We start from the raw sequence: 22,561 nt of genomic DNA, 5'->3' as shown, positions 1-22,561 counted from the left end.
TACTGTGTATACATGCAGTGAGCCTTAAGAAACAAGAATGTGTCACCTTATGTACCAGACACCTTATGTACCACTTTGGACACCTTATGTACCACATATATAATATATAGTGGATTATCATTTTTGTTTTGAATTGATTATATTGTTATATTTTATGTTACTTGAAATGTTTTTTTGTTAAATTTAAATGTTAATTGTCATAATTAATCAGGTAAAGTTATATGCACTTCTTATATTTGAATATTCTTACCTCAAAGACAAAATTAAGGTCCATATATTATCCATATTATTATATCCATTCTATATTATTTTATTCAATATTTTACTTATTTTGATAGTCATTTCATATCAAGATGTTAATTTAAAATGAAAAAAATACTACTGTTAATTGTTTCAGCAGATTATCATTGAACCCTAATTAGCACATTAGTTACATCCAATTAATTACTGGCATAGTTCACTGTTTCAATCAAAAGGCTTGGTATGACAAACTTATGAGGACACTGAAACCAAACAAATCATTGGCTTGGTCAAACAGAGTGACATACTACTCAAACAAATCAAGATGTAATGTAAGTATGGGAAAAACTATATGGCATATGACTCAAACATTTAATTTGATTTTGTATATAAGTATGTCCATAAAAATTGTAAGACCAGTCCTAGACTACCATTACCATGGCAGATACTAGATTTCCGTGTATCTTTTGTGGCCTCAACGTCTCCTCCAGGCATCATGCAATTTCGTGTGATGTCTGCAAGCGATGGCAGCATAGGAAGTGCAATACTGGTAAGATTAAGTTTTTATTGAAAAATATTTGTAATTTTAAAGTAATAAAAATAATAATAAATTTATTAACAATAATTACATTAACTGTAAGTCTTAGAAATTTATCTAATTTCTTGCAGCGTTGAGTGAATCAATAATTAGTATTGCTATTAATTTATTAATGTACAATATAAATGATTTTATTATTTTTTTTAAACTTTTGCAGGTATAACCCACATCCAGTATCGCCAGCTCCAAAGACAGGAAATTGATCTTCCCTGGTCTTGCGACCAGTGTAAGGCAATTCCTGTTGACATCACCGACGACATCATCGACGAAAGAGCTGAAGAAGTAGACAACGTCATTCCGGACCAGTCGTTTAATGTAACGGATCCAATTCAAGAAAGACCTCACATACCTAATGAGTAAGTTTTATTTTTATTACTGTTACTTTTTGTTAATCAAAATAACAGCATCATTATCGCAATATTTTGAATACATAGTTCCAATTTTCTAGAAATCTGTAAAATTACAGCAAAGCCACATATTCCGAGTCTATTAAATGGTAATTACTGGTAGCCAAATAACATCATTATTTACTAATGTTATTAGGTAGGTAAGTAGTATTGCATATGATATTGTATTTCTAATTCCATTATATTTCTTCTTTCAGACAGTTGCCAGACAGGCCACCCAGCATGACTGTCGTGCCCGAAGATCCTGTCACATATGAGGTCATCCAGGGAGCAACACGTAAAGGAGGTAGCATGCTTCTTGGAAGTGATGGCTATACCTACGTTGTAAGGGTAAGGTTATAATTTTTTCATATTGAAATATGTTACGCGTGGATTTTTGTCTTAATTTTGTCCTTCTTTCCGAAACATTTATTACTTATTAATTTATTTATTTTATTTATGATTTTTGTTGTCTTTTTCAGCGTAGCAATCATGCAGCCGGCTTTGTTTACTGGACATGCAGTGTAAGGTCTACAAGCACTGTTCTGCCTGGGTAAAGAAGTACGGTGAAGATCGCGTCACAGGTACTGTTGCTCACAACCACCCTGCAGACCCGACGAAATCTGGAAAGCTGAAGTGCTCTGTCTTGGTATGTATCATGGTATGATTTGTCTTGTAATTGATCATCTTTTTTTCATTTTAGATTTTAGTATGACTGCTATATCTGCGACTATTTTTTTTTATTCTCGCTGTAATAATTTCTTATCATATTGTTATTATCGTTTCAGATAAAATCCAAAGCCACCGCCCAGGTCTCAAGGCCAGTCGGCCAGATCGCCAAGGAGGCAATGCGGGAGTTGGAAGCTCTGAACGTTCGGGTCAGTCAGAAACCCAGGAACCTTACCAAGGCCATCAATAAGCACCGTAAGGGTATGCGACCAACAGATCCACTTCCGGATGATCTGGAGTTTGAAGTAAGTTTTATTTATATATATTTTTTATTGTCGATTGTTGAAATGAAAATATGTATTCGAACATTTTGCATTATCCATAACTAATGTATCTTCATATCCTTATTCATACCTTATTCATTACAGAAAGTATCAAGAAAACAATAAACAATTTTGCAACGGTCCAGTGTATAGGCATGGCACAAAACCGAATTTCGTTTAATTTGGACTTGCTGAATTTTAACTTATTTGGAGGGAATGTTTGTATGGGACAAAACCGGATTTCGTTTGTATTTTGGGTAAGATGAATTGCATTTATTTTACACCGTATTGGTTTAAGTCTACATTTAAATCCATATTAAATTCTGTATTTAGAATACACAATTACTTCTAATCTAAATATTTTTTTGCTGTAATGTATAAATTCTCTAACGCATTGTTTTGTTTCTTTTCCAGATTGACAGAGAGTACTTTTTAGTACTGGAAGATCTGAAGCTTGAAGGTGCTCGCCACGTGCTCTTCGCCACGCCACTGCAGCTCCAGCTTCTGCAACGTTCCAAGCGCTGGTTTATAGACTGGACTTTCAAGGTCGTCAGTCGTCCTTTCTACCAATTAATGACGATCCATTCGTTCATTAAGAAAGACGACAATGTCAAACAGGTACCGTTGCTGTTTGTCCTGATGTCCCGTCGTCAGAAGAGAGACTACGTAGCTGTAAGTATAATTCTTTTGGTGAATTTTACTATTATGGGATAATTATTGGTAATATGCTCAGCAGTAATTAGCTAATTTTGTAACTTTATGTACTGAAAATTGATGTATGCTTTTCTTCAATGTTTAGCCTAATGGTTAGCCTGAGTAACTGAAACATAAATATATTAATGTAAAAGAAAACAGTTTCCTAATCAGCTATTATTATTTCACGTTTCAGGTGTTCCAGTCCCTTATCCAGCATCTGGCACCAGATCAGGTCAACGTAGAATGGTTCATGATAGACTACGAAGCAGCTGCATGGCAAGCCATCCGAGAAGTGTTCCAGCGTGCGCTTGTCCGTGGGTGTGTGTATTCAGTGGACTCAGCGTATATACCGTCAGGTGATACGTTTGGGCCTCAGTGCAACATACACACAGGGAGGAGACACTTACCAGTTTATCAGGAAGATTCTGGCATTACCCTTCCTGCCGTCCGAGCATATACCAGGAGCCTTCACCGAGCTGCAGACCCTTGCCAACCTAGGAGCAGAGCCAGTCAACCGACTGGTGGACTATGTGAACTCTACATGGATAAGTGGTAATAATAATCTAAAAGGCCAATTTCAAATTGATGAATAAATAAAAATGTAAAAAATAAGGAATTTCTATGCTTTTTATGGGGTGTTTGTTTACATTCTTACTATACAATGGAAAGTTAGTTACTCACGTTTCTAAAAATGTCAACAGGTCCAACCATGCACATGCTGTACTGGAGTGCCGTCCATATTCTATATAAAAGTAAAATAATTCCATTAATCAGTCATGCCTGCAAGTAAAATTACGGATTTCTTAATTTTAAAAATTCAGGATATAGGCTTAGTAACAGAGAAGTTCAAAGAAACTAAAGCACCGGAAAGGAATTAAAATACGATCTGAAAAGCGACACAAAGGTGAATCTATTCTCTCATTCCCCAAGCTGAAGAACTCGTTGGAGAATGTTTTTGTTTCCTCAAATTTTCAAAATGTCGGCGCCAGTGTAACGTGTATCCACTCTCCTCTAAATATAAAAATGTTCAAAATGTCGCCGTTTAAAAATGCTACTCAGTATTGAATAAAGCATGTTTGTATCACAAATTATAGGGTTTTGTGTTGAATTTAAATCCCATGTCACACATTGGAATTGAGCATTTTTCACGTCTTAACTGGTTACCAGTTTCAAGTAGAGTTAATCTAATAACTCTCTGTCATGTCTATAAAATAAATTCTAATATTGCTCCTTCATATTTAAGTGAACACTTTACCCCTATCAATACTGTTCATGATTATCCCACAAGGTTCAGAGCAAAGGCAAATGCCTCCCTTGATGGTACAGGTTTTTCAATGTCAGATAGTAAGAGATATGCTCTCCCAGTGGTCAAAGGTTTTGGGAAAAAAACATTTGCTTATAATGGTTGTTGTTTATGGAACAGTCTGCCACAAAATGTTAGGGATGCCACAACCATGTATTCATTTAAACGTAAGGTTAAGGAACATTTTTTAAGCTTAATATGACTTTTAGTTAGATTGCATTATAGATAGATTTTTGCATTGTGTTTTTTTACTAGTCAATCATTTTTTATACTAGTCAATCATTTTTAAGCATAGGATTTTTATACAAACTTATCTTCGGGCATTTTTCTGTGATTATTTTTTTACTGTGATAAATTATTCTTCCTATGTCATACAATACTATATCTTAAGGACCACAATGGAAATAAGAGTTTATTTTAACTCTTTTTTGTGTAATCCTTAACATATAATGTTGATTGACATGGCTATATTAATTCATACATGTTTGTTTATTGTTTGATTGTATGTTTTAATTATAAATCGCCATGTAAGTTGTACATTTTATGTTGAAATAAATCTATCTATCTATCTAGGGGATGAAAATCCCCGAGACGGTAACGTCCGTATATAGTTATTCGTCTTTGTTGTCTGCATATGGCACAAGACCACAGTTATTTGCGGAAGTGGTTACGCGGAAAAGTTCCTCTGTTTGATGGTGAATATTGGTGAATTTTTGAGTGAAAGACCTGCAATAAATGGCATGATTTAATAGAGGAGATATGAAATAGTAGGTACATGTACAATTTGACAGAATGAAAATGTCAGAATATGCATAACATGACTTTTTGATAGGGCCTGTTTTGCCTGTTTGCGGCCATCTAGAGAGTATTCTTCATACGCATGTGATTTGGTTCAAAATGGTGGAAAAAAGAGCCGGTCAACCCAATGTTTACTGTGGCTGGAATTTTTTCTCTTGGATAGTTCTGTTGAGTTCAGGTATTTTTATAGGGGTTGGAATGCATGCAAAATTGCTATAGTGTCCAGTGCCTATATACAACATATAGTAAAAATAACTGTGGTCTTAGGCCATAATCTGAGACAATTTTTTCGATGTTTTCCGGTTCCGGTTTATATACACACCGCAGACTGATTGTCTGCATGAACATCCGAGCACCCCGAATCAGTCATATAAACTCGTAAACCGCGCTAACATGATTATTTTACTTCTTTTTCGTAATGAAAACTGTACATGCAACTGAAAAACACTTTTAAAACAGTAAGGAAGTGTAAAGGCCGCCAAGTTTCTGCGTGGAGTGCAAACAAACAAAAAAAATCCTAAAAGCTAGTGCGAGAACGCTGAATGACGTCACCGTCACGGCTTCCGTAAATTTTGCAAAGTATGATATTCGCTGTAAGAGGTATGATGACACTAAATGTAAACTACAGTTTAGAGCAAAGTTTCACTTTCTTGAGCGTTGAATATTTCTTTCTAAGCGGATATAAAAAGATAAATCCCCAATGCTAGGTGATGCCTTAATTCATATTATCAGTGTAGTCACGTTACCGGCTGATTAGCTTCTGACGCAACAAAATTAACAGCTTACTTTGAATATTCTTTCGGGTCGTAGACATCTTATTGTGCGGATATTGCGTTTCGCCTACTGATCTGACGGACGCTTATTAGCATTAAAGAAGACCGTGATATCCCGAATTTCATCGGGGTCGTCGCACGCCCATGGTCTAAACCGGAACTCCATATTTTTTTATTTGGATAGTATGTGTTGTTTGGATACCCTCGTATGTTACCGTAGTGGGATTCGATCCCGATTTTCGTCGCTTCGCGACGAAAATCGGTAATATCGATTCCCTATTACTGTAACAAAATTTAAGAAAACATACAATATCTAAATAAAAGTGTCGTATTTCGTAGTATTCCTGCTAATGTATAATCTTTGTGGAGTATTGACCATACGCCAGGCTTCGCCTACAGGTCACGTGGTACCACAAAATACTAAACCTCCGACATTTAGATCGATAATGGCTGCTGGCCTGCTGCTACTTTACGCGATATTTCTGAAGAGATTAGCGAGAAATTTCTGTCTTATTATGTGTCTTTAAAACATTTAGATGAATTGCGAGAAAGTACCGTTAGGAGTCTTACATTGATAGTTTTAGGATTTTCCGACATTCGGAGACGGAATTAGTTGAGAAAGCATGTATATTCAGAAGTCAAAAGAAGACGGAAGAAGGCTACACGACGACAATAACTGATGATATCTATTGTTGAAAATTTTGTGTTGCTTCTTTAATAAATCGCTAACAAGTTTATGCGTGTTTTTATTATTATAAAAATATTTGTTTATCATTCAGTTTGATATTTTCTTAGTATTTGACTTGTACTCTGTCAGTACTTATGCCCCGTGTGCAAAACTGGAAAAAGTGCATTAAAGGATAATGATACATTTACATTTCAGGTATAAATAGCCCTTCTCCCTCATCCTAAAAAGAATTCACATCACCGACGCCTTTCCACGTACATGTTGATCGAGGTAACTGAAGTTTGAGCACGAATAATGTAGCATTTTTAGTTCATATTTTTGCTACTTGAACATTTTGGCACTTTCTCCTTACACTTTCTCGTTATGTAAATGCCCAATAAGAAGTGTTATGGCTAAGAAATAAACCAACAATGCCTAGTTTACCTTTGGCCTACGATGTGTCTGCGGAGCCCGTAGACTGTCCGTATCCTCCTTTCTGTGTTCTGTGTGGCCTCCATGCGGAGGCAGGGGGGTGGGGCACAATGCGATATTCGTACGGATTCACGGGCTCCGCAGCCTCTACGATTTTGTTTAGCGAAAAGTTATACATATTTGAATTAATCGAAAGCCCTTAGACCGTAGACATGTTGCAGGTGGCATTGCACAATCTCCGCATGGGCATCGTTAGGAGGCCACGCGCTGATCGTGCAGCCAACGCACGATTTTCCGTGGACATAATGCCTAAAAGAAATCGTACGGAGATTGTAGACATCTGAGACCTTCGCACGGCCCTCGCACAGCGGCCACAATGTTCCTGCTTGCTACAGTACCGAATGAAATCGCACGGATATTGAGCAATCATCGCGCGGCAACACTACAGCGGCCACATCATTTCCATGCGGCGGCCTTGATATGGCATAACATTTTTCGGACTATCGGACTTGCGAAGTCCCCACTGACACCTTTTTACCATTTCTAATAAGTTTTACTTGTATATATAATCATTTTCAAAAGGAATTTATCAGTTGTTTTTATCGGTGACGAGATCGCAATGTCGGAGGTTAATATTTACATTAACACCGTCAGAGGTGTGCGTCGAATCAAGCGCATTGATTGGTTGATCGCTTATCGATTTATTGGTTTGATTGACAGCCGGCGTTTGGTCAATTGCAAAATGATAAAATAATGCATTAGTATGATGTTATTGTGTTAACGTGTTTATTTATCTCAGACATTAGATATAGCAATTCCGTTTATGTTCAAGTATTGATTAATTTCGGAGGTCGTGATCTCTGGAAATATGAGAGATTGGTGCTGATTGTGCTTTATTATTCGTGATACTTCTATTGTGTACACAGTAATTCTTTCAGCAATTGTATTGGTGTTTTTCTTTTTCAAATAAAATCTTCAAATTGGAATTAATATTGTGGGTTAATTTTATGAGAGAAGAAAACGATAGTTCTATTTTATAAGCGATATTAGTAATAAAATTGGAAATACACCCGACCAATTTAATAGATATCGCAACTTGGATAGAAAAAAAATAATCCACTGAAAAGTTCATTCCAGTAAATAAATAAGACCGACATAAAATGTCATAAAGACTGCAATATCTAAGGCAAAATGTATTCTGCTTCAAAATGTTGTATTATGCCTTCGACAGGGTGTGGCATCGCGGACTTCTTCATAAGCTACCCTCTCTAGGTATTAAGGGCTTACTTCTGGACTGGATAACCTCATACCTTTCCACGCGTAAGCAGAGAGTTGTGTACGCAAATGCATTTTCCTCTTGGTCGACAATCAACGCTGGTGTCCCGCAAGGATCTATTCTAGGACCTTTGTTATTCCTAACATACATTAACGACATTGTTTCAAACATCGGTTCTAAAATTCGTCTTTTTGCAGATGATACTAGTCTTTATATCATCGTAGATGATCCAGCTTTAGCCAGTACCACTCTGAACGCTGATCTTGAAACTATACACTCTTGGTCCAAAGCATGGCTTGTGACATTCAACCCATCAAAAACAGAATCCATGATCTTTTCAAGAAAACTCTACAAACCCAATCATCCTCAAATATATATGAACAATACATCAATCACTGAAGTGACTGAACACAAACATCTCGGTCTTACCTTTTCCTCGGATCTAAAATGGACCTCACATATATCTATTACTTTGAAAAAAGCTTGGCAATGAATTGGAATAATGAGATCTCTTAAATTTCTATTAAATCGACAAAGTCTCGAACGAATGTACTTTTCATTTATTCGTCCAATCCTGGAATATTCTGATGTTGTTTGGGATAACTGTACAGAAGCTCTAAAGAATGAAATCGAGGCCGTCCAGAACGAGGCTGCTCGTATAGTCACCGATGCCACTGAACTCTGTATATAAAATAGATTCAATACATAAGCTGCGACAATCAACATCTCCCCTCTTCCTACCCCAAACGACGACGAGAGACAATAGCATAAACATGCTCGTTAATTCTTCACTCATCATTCAAACACAACCACACACACACACACACACACACACACACACACACACAAAAAAGCACAAAAGCTTTGTATTATACATATATTTTTCACATTCATATTCCGATTAACACAACATGATACACATACTTACACAGCCTAGTTACTATTCTTCATCTAACCTCTGTTTTTCTTATGGAGCGGAATTCATATAAGTTTTAAGTAGCTTGTTTTCCAATCCATTCGATTAAAAAATTCTTTGTTTGTTTGTACTATTTTGATTGATGTATGTCTTTTTGTCAAACTTTGTTAATTTAAATATAGTACTCATGTTTGTATATACAATTTGTGGAAATAAATACAGTTTAAACTAATGTTGTATTGGGGTAAATTGGCATAAAAGACTTTATGCAATATATGGTTGTAAATATTTTCGTCACCACTAAAATGTTTAAATAGACATCTCAGACATTATTGCATAAAGCGTACGAAAAAAGCATAAAGAAGACACTTACTATCATGTTTCGTTATCTATTAAAGGTAGTATATGTATAAATATCGTTGTAATCAAACTTTATGTGATATCAAGTATCGGCGGCCTTGTAGTATAAATAGAACAATCTTAATTTTACAACAACGAAAAACAAATCGCGTACAGTTGAAATGGAATAAATTAAAGTACATAACTCTTTTATATCACAATTGGTTGTTTAAAATGGAAGTCGCTGGTAAGAGAAAGAACTTCAAGAGAGGAAAACATACGTTTTGTGATCCTTGTAAAGTTGAAAGTAAGGAAACTAAAGCAAATGGAGCATGTCAAGAATGTAAAGAGTACATGTGTACCACATGCTTCTGGCATCACCTGAAGGGTAAACTGTGTAGAAATCATGTTTTACTTCCAACATAATAGCTGTCTTCAATGTCACTGGATAGCAGTTCGGAAGACGTTGAAAAATGTGGGAAGCACGATAATGAACCCATTAAATTCTATTGTCGTACACATGATATTGTGGGGTGTGGCGACTGCATAGTGTGAGGACATTCAGCCTGTAGGCCAGAGTATATCAAGGACATAGCAAAGTCATTTCCTTATGAAGCTTATGAAGAACAATTCAAAAACTTGATGGCGAAACTGGAAACGTTTAAATCGTATAATACAGCCAATGAAATAGCCATTCAAAAGAATAGGGAAGAAATGAAACAAATGAATGAAAAAGTGATAAAAGACATTCAACAATTTAGATCAGATATCAATGAATATTTGGATAATGTAGAAGCTAACGTCTTATCTGATGTGAGAAAATTAACCTTAGAAAACACACAAATACAGAGAAAGCTCGAGAAAGACGTTCAATCGTTGACATCTGAAATCGAGGAAGTGAAGCAGAAGTTAAACACGCAGCTGCATGGAGGAAATGCATTGTTTATCAATGCAGTTAGTTGTAAGTCTAAACTGAATGACATTGAGAAAATGCATACGCGAATAAAGCAAGAGCATTCTTTGAAAAGATTCGAATTTGTTCCTGACAAGACTCTGGAATATTACAAGCCGCACAAAAGTTTGGGAGCCTGAAGATTGATTCCGGTCTCGATACAAGTAAGCAACATGCTGTCAGTTACAGTACAGCATAATAAAACATAATTTAATTTTGCATTAGATAAATCAAAAGCACATGTATAACAAGAACACCACATTAATCGCACTATTTATTGTTTTGTACATCATTCAGATATGTACTAGCAGGGGTTTTTTTTATTTCTCAAAAGTAGGTTACAGCATATAGCATATAATATGTGAAATATTCTATAAGTAGGTGATTACATACTGAGTTATTTGAAAAATGTGCATAATCGAAACCTTGTGTAAAGCCCTGACCCGTGCCATGTTAGATGTCTTTAAAGAATTTGTCTGTCCTTCAATTCGGACAGTACCATCGAGTGATTAAAGGATGTTTACCAAAGGATACTGACCGATAGGCGAAACAGCGCAGATCTTGATCAGACAGCACTGATGTGCAGGCCAATCAAGATCTACACTAGTCTCAAAGGCAGAACCGATAGTGTCAAACAAAACAAGGGTCAAAGCATTACTATAGACTATTTAGCTAAATAAAGGGAATTAATTCCTACAAGCATAATACGCTAATCATAACACAGTTATTCATCTTCCTTGTTTGTAATATCTGCTTCTTATAACCTTAATAAAATAACAAAAATAAAATATACCAGATCGGCATGGTACCAGATACCAGAGGCTATGCCAAAAAGATTGGAAAAAGGGGGGAAGGGACAAAAACAAAGTAGGGTTTGGTGGTGCAGCACTGGGGAGATTCAGAAACGAGCTGTACAGAAGAAAGATTAGTTGTCTAGTGGAAGCAGAGATAAACAATCACTCCATTTCACATTGATTCTGTTTAAATTGTTTTCTTTTTTAGCGTTAAAATGTTCAAGTTTCAATAGCATTTCCATTTGTATTTTGAACAATTGAAAGCTTGGAAATATGTTTCTAGTTCGACATTGATATATAAAAAAAATTCGCATTTAGTAATATTATATTCATTAATGCAATGCTAAATGTTTCGTTACCTAAAATAATGTCTTTGACCATTCTGTGGAAATATTCGGACAAGTTTCGTTTATCCATCTTTTGACCTCAGTCCAGTATTAGTTACTGTAACGGCAATCATAAAATAAATGTTTTAAAGTTTTAGTTTCTGTATTACAGAAAGAACATAACGAATCATTTCTTAAACCCATTTTTTGGGGAGAGTAATTTGTTGCAATGATTCTATGATTCAATCTAAATTGAAACCATTGCAACTTTGTATCTTTAGTTATGTACATTGAAAGGGAATTTATATATAAATTTCCAGTTAAAAAGCGCTTTTAAATTTAATTCATCAATCCATTTTCTCCTTGAAGAGAGGATTATTTTTGGCCTGGCAAGTAGGGAAGCATAGATTTTTCTACATCCTTTTATTTGACTATTAATTATTTTAACTAGCAGGTTAGTTAATCCAATGTTTGTTTGTTTGTGGGGAGTTTATTAAAAGATTTTGACATATTATTATTTTTGCTTTAGAGTAAAACATGAAAAAGAAATTATTCATCTGTCATTTGTTTCGTTATAGGAGTAAAACTGTTCGAATTTGCTGTTGGTGCACGTGTACGTCGGGCCCTGACTGGAATTGGGAAAATGAGGTTTTGCAAATAAACATCATTTAGTTCATATAAATTGTATAAATTGCAAATAATGATTTTTAAAGTTTTGAATTAAAGCTGTAATTTGTAAATACAAACATTATTTCTTTAGAACTGAGACAAGCAATATTTCATCTGATAAAGTGTATACCAAGGGAGATTATCACTTGCATGTCATTTGTTTTCATACATCAGGAGAGTATTAAAAGTTTTTATTGTTTTTATTTGAGGACGGTGGAGGACTAGGCACTGTGACAGGATTTGATGATGGCTGGGCGCGTGTGACTTGGGACGCAGGCATATCGAATAATTACAGAATTGGACAAGAAGATGCTTTTGATCTTGAAATCGTTTAGAAACATCAAGTTTACATTATTTTTTTAAGTGGAAACTATACAAGTCGCTCAACACGATAGTATGTAAATATTGCTGACTCGGGTTTGACAGAGTCTGTTCATTCCCTTCCCTCACGCCCAAGGTTGAGCAGAACTCACATTAATTTTGCACATGCAGTACAATTTAGAGTTTTCATACGGCGGATCAAGGCCAATGACTTACTTATTCATATTAAAAAGTGCTTATCATTTATAAACATAAAGAAGTTTTCACAGTTTCATCCAAACTTATTGTTTTATGAGAATTATGACGACAGTCAGTTTCTCGTAAATCCTTATGTGATAGTTCTATCTCTTTAAAGTGATGGTTTCACTGATTTCGGTTTAATGATATTGTTTTAAAACTTTTTATGAAACACTGGTTAAAGAAATAATATGCAAAAGTACTGTATTATGTTTAGATTTTTTATCATGAATTGATGGTCTAAAATTCAGCTCATCTTGGAACCAGTAAAGGACTCGTCACAGTTAGCCTTTTAGCTATGTTATTTGTTAGCTTTTAATATTGGTTTTCCGATACTTTAACATAATATTTCTGAAGCAGCTTAAATCAGTTTTTGACACAAGACCTATGGTGTCTTTCTTTATAATTATCTTGATGAAAACAAAAAATATTCCAGTCAGACTAATGAACATAAAACAAATCTCTGGCAAAATGGGTAACTGACGTATCGGCAGTATTTAAACAATTACAGTCAATATCAAATAAAAATACAATAATTTTAGTCTGTTTTATCAATTTCAAACAGGAGATATTGAATTAGTGTGCATTATCAAATTTGAAATTCATGACAATCCAAGACCCTTCAACTCGTTAAAATGAGTGAAAGAGACCTACAGATTCACCATAACAATATCGGACTGCACATGAAAGCTGTGGCCAAAACATTACATTTCCGCAAGTGAAATTTAAAACCTTTTATGTTACATGCAAAATAAACAATATATTTCTATATTTTGACAATTCACTGAATCAAAATAACTATGCAGTTTTTAAACCATATTTCAATTCGATTTTCTTGCATTTCGGATGAAACAATAAAGTAAACATTTGTATTTTGTGACAGTAGTACGGCAATTAAGTGGTTGCTCCGTGATTTAATTACATACACATTGGTAGTGTACACGTACAATGACATCGAACTTAACTATATTGAAAGTTTTGTAAGAATGTGATGATTCAAAAAAACTCATAACTTTACATCTCGGGGTCGTCTGCAAAATAAATTACAAACATTTGTCGTTTTCAATCAAATGTACGCAAGTAATCAGTTGAATGACGTTCTTTTATGACTTTGTATTGTCCTGTATTATACTACATGTACATATGTGTTTACATTTTTCACGTTAAACTAGATCCCTACGTTATTTTCAAAGAAAAAGTCACTTGTAGGAATCTACAGTTTTCAAATTGATATGAGTATTGTAAAACTAGCACAAAATAAACAAAAATAAGAATAATCAAAAGTCATACATACGATATATAAATTACACATGCCTCCATCTATGGCCAAAACGTCAACGACCGCATAACTGGAAACATCTTGTTACTTTTCAATATTTATTGAGACGTTGGATTAACAAAATATATTAGATACTTTTGAAGCATATAACTCAAACAAGCACATTAATGGAAGAGTCGGTTTGAATAAATCTGTTGAAGAAAGGAATACATCACGACCCCAAGCACCGGCTTAAGCAGAATTCTGTTTTCAATTAACATTTATGGAAAGCCAGACAGTATACAGGTCCCTCGGAGTTACAATATAGGTTGTACAGTAAATGCGGAAAATCGGGGCACCCTCACCTCCGAGCATAACCTCCGCATTTTCAATAGGGTTTTATAGTACGTACAGTTAGAAAATCCCGAGCTTCCACTCGCCAAGTGACTACATGACCAGATGGACAAGGCACTTGAACGACTGGCCCACTAGAATTGAAGAAAATTGCGTACAACATCGTTTTCCAACATATGGTTCTCTTGGTAATACAGGGGCGTTTTTATCTTTTCGCCTCAATTGCTTATTATCAGCCTATCTCTGTGGCTCACACATTTGCACTCACGTTTCGTCACATATTAGCAAGTTAGAAATAACCCGACTATCACAGCTTTTGTATGTTTTCAAAAGTTTCAGGGCACATTTAAGGCGTTGATTTTTTTGTTGTTCCTCATTGTATGGTCAGTGGTATATACTCTGGTATTTAGCAGTGTATATCTCAACTATGCATTTAAAGTCGTTTTATTATACGGTCGAAACCCTAACTTATTCCAATACTAATTTACGTACAAAGTAACACGCATGCTGTCTTTCCTTCATTTCGAGAAATGTTTTATATGTTTAACTAATGGGTTTAGGCTAACGTATTGTCTCACTGATTTAGAAATAAACATATGGATACGATTAACGTTAAGTTTGCGAGATGGACTATAATATTGCTTCAATTCGAAAAGAACCCATTTTGAACATGTATAATATATAAATATTGCAACTACGTCCTGTCTTGATTTTCGCTTATTTTGTAAGTTGGTTACTATAGCAAGTAAGACGTTTTGCCAATGCATGTATTACATTATAAGCTTATTGTTAGACCCTGTGTTACGGGAGTGAAGTGCGTTGCTTATTTCTTATAAATCATGAACATACACACATAAACCATGTCTTTTATTACTTTCCTTGGTTGTACTTTTATGTTTTAAAGTCTTATAGATTTCAATGACTAACACAACAACATTCTTTAAGTTCCGTTCAATAATTATTTTATTACATGACATCGTAAATACATCTTCACAGATTTTATTTCCTCAAGTTTTGATTTTAGCTCAGCAAATCTGTGCTGATCCATAGACCAGTCAATAGTGCAAACTATAGACCGGCAATTTATAAGATTTGCCTTATAATAATATACACTTATTGAATGACTTGCCGTTCAATAGTCAATAATGGGCCATAGAAACGCTTTTAAAGTTCACTTGGAAAAAACACGATTGATGTAGCTGAAAGTAGGAAGCCTGCAAAAAGAGGTGTTATCCATAATATCAAACACATTGAGTACGGAATGTAGTGTACCATAGCCTAGTGTATTTCCTCTGATGTTTTCAGCGCTATATCGCAATACCTTAAACTGCACAGAGTATTTCTAAACGATCCAAAGCAAAGCAGTGCTATAAATGGAGCGTTCAGTATATCTTACTATACAAGTATACGCACACTAAAGTGCAAGTGAAATGACATGGCAAACCAGAATTAAAATTAAATTATTGTTTCAACTGGCTATAAGCACACATTGGTATTTACACCAAATTGCTCTGTTGTTAGTTTTAGTTAGTAGGTTTAGAGTTTTGTTCGAAATTCAAAGTACATTATGTGCTGAATGTATACACCGAACATCAACAGAACTACTAGTATATCTATAACGGATTCAGCGAATACATTAAATTTGTTAGCTTGTAGTATATGATGCCCAAAAAGTCAGAAAAAATGTGTTATTGATGTAAGTAAGACGCAAGTACTCATTATATTAAAATATATGCACTTTGTCTTTAAAACAAAATAATCAAACCAGCCTCTTAGTAAAACGAGCTACATATATAATTTTAACTCATCACTGTCTATTTTGCGGCTTCTATTTAAAAAAATGTACCCCACTTTACATCTTTCAATTACATAGTCTGGGATAAAACTGGGGTCTTGAATGAATCTAGTATGTATGCAAAATTTAAAACCAAAGCAGGATTTTGAATGGCTATGATAAAATAATATATAGCAATGGTGGCACTCATATCTGAAAGTCTCTGGGCTACTCCGCTCGACTATATTTCAAATATAACGCGACAATGCTATTTATGTTACAAACAATACTTGAATTAAAATATATCGGTTTAACATTGTTTGTTTTCCATGTAAAATTATAAAAATGGCTTATTTCATGAACATTTAGATACGCCATATTGACTGCGTGTTCCTAAGAGTAAGGTAGTAAAAAAAACTGATTCAATAAACAAATAGTTGATATCTGACTTTTAGTTAAACATGATGCATTGTTAACGCATCCACTGTATATGTACATACGAAGTTGGTATTCATATAGTGGCTGATTTTCAAGGCAGAAAACCTGGTTTCATTGTTATTTTCAGGTTTGTTATTTTTAACAAAAATGTGTGTATATTTAACAGTTTTATTATATCATAGATATTAAGCATATAATAATTTTCAGCTAAACCCATTCATCCTGGGAAACAAGTATCAATCTAAAACAGGAAAAAACACGTTCATAGACAATGTAATGCCACAGCAATGTATGTATGAATGATAAGCATATACACAACAATACATAAAGATAAGCATGTAGACAGTGAGAAGAAGAAATGTACCATTTTTTAACATACATGATGTTTTAAAATTCCTAAGTCAGAGTCTACAACATCTGAAAATGTCAATGGCTGTTTAAATTTTGAAACAATCCCCATCCATGATCATTTAATGAAATAATTACTTTCATCTTTCACATATACGGAGCTTATTTATGTAAAAAAGTGAACAAATATTTTCTTGTGTGGGTTTTCTGTCTCAAAAATTAACTACGATTATGCTGACTGGCTATACTAGCCTAGATGACTTTTGAATAGATAAACTGTGTTATTATTACTTGACGCAAGGTTGACCATTTCATTTCATCAAATGACATTGTCTTAAACGCCTTACCTTGTAAAGCTAGCAGGGATTGCTGGAAGTGAAGTGTATATGTTGGGTGATAATTTTCTGACTGGAATAATTAGTTTTTGTTAATGAATGACAGGATCCAGTACTTGCTTAATACCAAATGTGATTATTTTATCGTTTATACAAAGTATTGAATGATTAAAATTAATTTTTAGTAGCTATCTAATGACAAGTATAAAATTGTTTTAATAGATAACCAAATCTCAACTTCCAATGATCATAATGGAATCTACTGGAAGTTGCTTTGCAACCAAACAAACTAATATCAGACTCGCTTTAAATGAGTCTGTTACTGAAATTACGTCAAATACACTTGCATATATTTTCCTCTAATTCCTCTGGAAAATACTGAAACTAGCCAGTAACTTGAAAATAATAAAAGAAGAATACATTTTACTACAATTGCCTAAGAAACTGTCATATCAATGTAAGTGAACTAGATATTTCCCGTAACTTCAATATGTAATGATAGTTATAAGGTTGTTATCAAACCAATGAAGCTGGAAAGCCATCATCACAAGTCAGAATTGTATGATCTCTAGATCAAAGACATTGTCCTGTCCTATCCTATAAGATCCTGAACTTCCCTTATCCCACCGTACCACAGCCCAGTCTGAAAAAACACATATCACAGTACCTGGTCCCCCACCATCCTGAAAATATAAATTATTTATAAAAACAAGGAGCCAGTAGAAACGATGCTCCTCCACGCACCTATCAGAACCCTGTAGTAGTTTATGTGTGGATATGTACATCATGAAAAAATGCAAAAATACATAGACAAAGTAAAACATATAGACAACAACGGCGAAGCAAAACAAGGAACACACTGCGGCACGAACTGGAACGGTCAGTAGCAAAAACACCACTTAAACTTTAAATGATGCACAAAACGTGGCTCTAATTTCCAACATTTTCTCAAGTTTAAACAAATAAAGTTCTACCCGCCAGATGAAGCTCTTTTACTTCTATATTCAGAAACAAATATCATGATATAAAATTATATACATCTTTAAATTAACATGATCATTTCTTTAATATGTGAGGACTAAGCGTTCAGCTGCCAATTTCGGGACAGTAGGTTCGAGTCGCCTGTCGGACGATATCATTTTTGTTAACTTCATCTGTAGGTTAAACAGACGGGAAAATGGTCACATTTATCAAGATTTGTCGTTTATTATTGAAGTATTTTTGGTATTACACGTTTATACTGGGTGTAGCCATACATGTATACAATGCACTGTGTACTATTTTTTACCTAATACATAGTATTGTAAATATATATAAACTTTTATCTTTATGTTAACATAAACCCAATTCAGTAATTGGTCATGTTTTGTAATATAAAATTTGGATTTAGTATAACTTTAATTGTTATGACATATTCACGGCGAGCAGACTCTCAGGAACAACCAATATTTCAAATTTCCGCCTTTTTATAAAACTAAACGACTATTTATTAAGATCATTTTCCACTTTCATTCTTGTCAAATGTAAGCGTTTCCAAAGGTCATGTATTGAAACGTTATAACGTGGCAAGATCAAACACCATCGGACATTCGCCGAAATTATACTGGACAAGCTGCGCTAATGAGTTCCATGTTTGACACCACCATCTAAAATACTACCCAGATTTTTATGTTTTATCAGTATAACGGCTTAAGAGGATATTCGATATTCTTTTCCGATGACCGACCTAAAATCTTCTGGCATCAGATTTTCATTTCAAAGTCCTTGAGTTAAATCCCAATTCAGCGAAATTTATTTTAAACTATTGATGCGAATTCATATCAATAAGTAGATTTGAAAACATTCAAAAGAAAACGTTTCACCCTAGATGCTGCTAAACAAGTACTACACTAGTAAAGATGTTAACTATAAATCAAAGGCGTTTAGATGGCATGAGATTTTATAAATGTGTAACCTGATTTCCATGTCTCCAATCAGGACCTCGACGTACACGTGCACCTACAACAAAGTCCGTTGATTTCGGTTCTACAAATTAAAAAAAAGTTATTGAATCACTTTTTATCTATTCAATTCTATTTCTATGCAATGTTATATATAAAGACTATTTCCACACAAGAATTGTTTATAAAACATATACACCCGTGATGGCCTGTCAGAGAGAACTGGGTATGTAATTTTGCATGATGTGACCTTGATCTTTGACCATATGACCTCAAGAACAACAGAGTTTATGTTCTTGTAGACTGGCAAACTAGAATTAGGTTTATTATCGTCGTTCTTTACACTGCTAAATTGATTGGTATGCACATGTTCTTTGTTGCAAAATCTATACAAGTTATCGTGTTGAGATGTATTGTTTTTAAACAAATCAATATTAAAAAATTCAGATGTCAACCAATTTCATTATTCCTGGAATTGTGAGGTGTTTTACTGAAACCTTACATGTTACAGATCTTTCTTTTCTATTTTCCCTTGCAAACTGAATAGGATGGATACAAGCTCTACAGATGTTTTAAAACACATATCTTTTATTATGAATGTAAAAAAGGAAACTGAATACGTAGTGTATTTTTTAATACCAATATTTCTAGAGTTTTTTTTTTAATGAAAAGTCCCGTATTTCGTCTTACATTTCTTTCAGATATTACTAGACTGGCTCCCGTCCCTGTGTCATTTTTCTAATACATAAGTTTCTTCATTAACAGAGGAAGTAGCTCCAGTAGGCTGTTTCTTAACTGACATTTTTATTTCCCCTGATTTCAGATATAGGTGCTGTATGGTTTAGCCACCATATAAGATGTGCTATTCTAGAGGATTAAAATTTACTTTAAAAATCTTTGCAGTATTAAAAATATAACCATACAGCCAGGGAGCCAGATTAATGTTCTTGGTACAGGCAACTATCCTATGAAGGATCGGTGATGATAGGCACAATTAAGCTTTCTCCAGTAGCTGATCAGAAACCGTTATCAAACTCAAGGTTTACTGTAACCTGAACCCTTGACATCACCACTCTCTCCCCACTCCAAAACAATATGATTTATCCCCTGACAATCATTCTAAGAAATCTGAATGGCCAAACGTACTTCAGATATTGATCGAAAACCGTTTTCATTTTCAAGGTCACTTTTAACCATGATTTATCTTCGACCAATCGACCTGTTGACTACAGGCAAAAATTCTATGAAGTTAAAAAGCATGATATAAGTCTTCTCGAGGTGGTCCATTTGACGCTGACCTTTTCCTACTGACCCTTAAAACAGGCAATCATTATATGAAGTTTGATGACAGCAGGCTAACGCGTTTTTACGTATTGAGCGCAACCGGTTTTCAGTTTCGTATTCTCAAGCTTACTAGTATTTGAACAACTCTCCAATCTGCTTCCTGCAAAAACCAGTACATAAGAACGCATATTTGTGACCTCAGTGGGGCTCGAACCCACGACCCCGAATTGAGCAGGCAACACTTTAACCACTAGACTACTGCTTCCCTTTGACATACTGACTTCCAAAATAATAGGGTTCATCTACTGACCACAGTAATCATTCTATGAAGTTTGACTCTAGTAGTCCAAAGCGTTCTGGAAAACGTTTTCAGTCTAAAGGTCACTGTTACATTGCAATTTGACCTACGGACCCCCCAGTTTTAGAAAACATAGTAAGATCAATAGCATATTATCTTTAGAGTTTTGTTACTTTATAACATGTAAGAGCTAGTTTCATCTAGAGAGAAACGAGTGCCATAACACCCGTTATCCAATCTATATATCATTTACTTACTTCTACTTCCTAGACTTGCAAAGGTATCTGCAGAATATTGTTTTGCAGAATTCGTATTTCCATGCTTAATTCCATCGCGGCCGGAACCAATTCTCAGTTTACCTAGTTGTTGTGCAGCTTGTAATATTCCAGAGATATTCTCGTCACGAATAAACTCAAACCTTTTCACGCTATGTTCTTGCTTTATTTTTGCATTCATCTTTTCGATGTCACCGAGTTTAGACTTGCACCTAATTGTGTTGATAAACAATACATTTCCATGATGCAGCTGCGTGTTAATATTAAGCTTTTGTTTTACTTCCTCGATTTCTGATAACAACGCCCTTACGTATTGCTCGAGCTTTCTCTGCATTTCTGTGTTTTCCGCTGCTATTTGTTCTACCTGAGATAAGATATTTGCTTCTGCCTTGTCCAGATAGAAATTTATATCTGATCTGAACTGTCGAATTTCCTTCAAAGCTCTGTCATACATTGATTTAGCTTCGTCCTTACTTTTTTTAATTGTCTCCCCATTTTTCTTCTTATACGATTCAAACATTTTCAGTTTCTCCATTAAGTTTTTGAATTTATCTCCATTTTTGAATGTTTTTGCTAAGTCTTTGATATATTCTGGCTTACAAGTTGCATGTCCTAGAACTATACAGTCACCACAGCCCACGATTTCATGTGTACGACAGTAGAATTTTATGGGTTCATTATCGTGCTTCTCGCATTTTTCCGCGTCTTCCGTTCTGCTATCCAGTGACATTGAAGAAAACTCTCTTGTAGGAAGTAACACATGATTTCTACAATGTTTAGCTTTAAGGTGATGCCGGTAACACGTGCTACACATGTACTCTTTACATTCTCGGCATGCTCCATTAGCTTCAGTTTTCTTGTATTCTACAAGACATGGTTCACAAAATACATCGCTTAAAGTTCCTTCTTCTGTTCTCAGCTTCCTACCAGCGACGTCCATTTAAAATTGTAATTCACTTCAATTAGACGTGTTAAAACAGTTTTATTTTTCACTTTAACCTAGTTTTTAAACTAGAATAGCCAAAAATCCATACATAGTTAAGAGTATTGTTGTACAAGTGAATTTGATCACCTCGGCTTTTATGGTACGCAGTACACATATTTACAATAGTGAAACGGAAATACCCGTTATTTCACGCTTGATTGCACATTGCAAAGTACAAGGTCGTTGAAAATCGATATCACTGCATGACAGCGATATACTTAATAAACTTTATAAGTTGAAACAAGATAACAAGCATTTTAACGGTTTGTTTGATACTATATAAAGTAAACCGGGATGTTTAAAATCCGTTTGCTTTACAACCATGCATTTCTAAGCCAAAGATATTGACAATGTTACATCCATTATCCAGCCATTTGTTAATTTTATGATCTGACCAGTAAGTTTCTACAGTCCCAACTGTGGCATCAAAGTTTGTAATTACTAAGTCTAATGTAGACAGATTATAAGTTATAGGTTCATTTATAAGTAATCTACGGTCAAGCTTGTCATACAAATACTGCAAAACTCTTCATGGCATTTTGAAACAGCTATATTAA

The 22,561-nt window shown here is 34.6% G+C and overlaps 1 protein-coding gene and 1 long non-coding RNA gene across 2 annotated transcripts; one reads left to right on the top strand and one right to left on the bottom strand.

The window, feature by feature from the left end:
* Nucleotides 1–9,504: 9,504 nt before the first annotated feature.
* LOC128557658 (uncharacterized) lies at nt 9,505–13,651 on the top strand. The gene is made up of 3 exons (XR_008371299.1): nt 9,505–10,532; nt 12,067–12,136; nt 12,367–13,651. It is a non-coding gene; the product is annotated as an uncharacterized LOC128557658 (long non-coding RNA).
* A 3,042-nt stretch (nt 13,652–16,693) lies between these two features.
* On the bottom strand, nt 16,694–22,106 carry LOC128557657 (transcription intermediary factor 1-alpha-like). The gene is made up of 3 exons (XM_053545510.1): nt 21,002–22,106; nt 19,177–19,247; nt 16,694–17,905 (listed from the first exon to the last, which is right to left on the bottom strand). The coding sequence occupies exons 1-3, from the start codon at nt 21,957–21,959 to the stop codon at nt 17,774–17,776; spliced, it is 1,161 nt and encodes a 386-aa protein (XP_053401485.1). The 5' UTR covers nt 21,960–22,106; the 3' UTR covers nt 16,694–17,773.
* Between the last annotated feature and the right edge of the window lie 455 nt (nt 22,107–22,561).

Source organism: Mercenaria mercenaria, chromosome 6 (genome assembly GCF_021730395.1).
Source record: "Mercenaria mercenaria strain notata chromosome 6, MADL_Memer_1, whole genome shotgun sequence".
NCBI classification, from domain to species: domain Eukaryota; kingdom Metazoa; phylum Mollusca; class Bivalvia; order Venerida; family Veneridae; genus Mercenaria; species Mercenaria mercenaria.
This window is presented reverse-complemented; position numbering and strand designations above follow the sequence as displayed.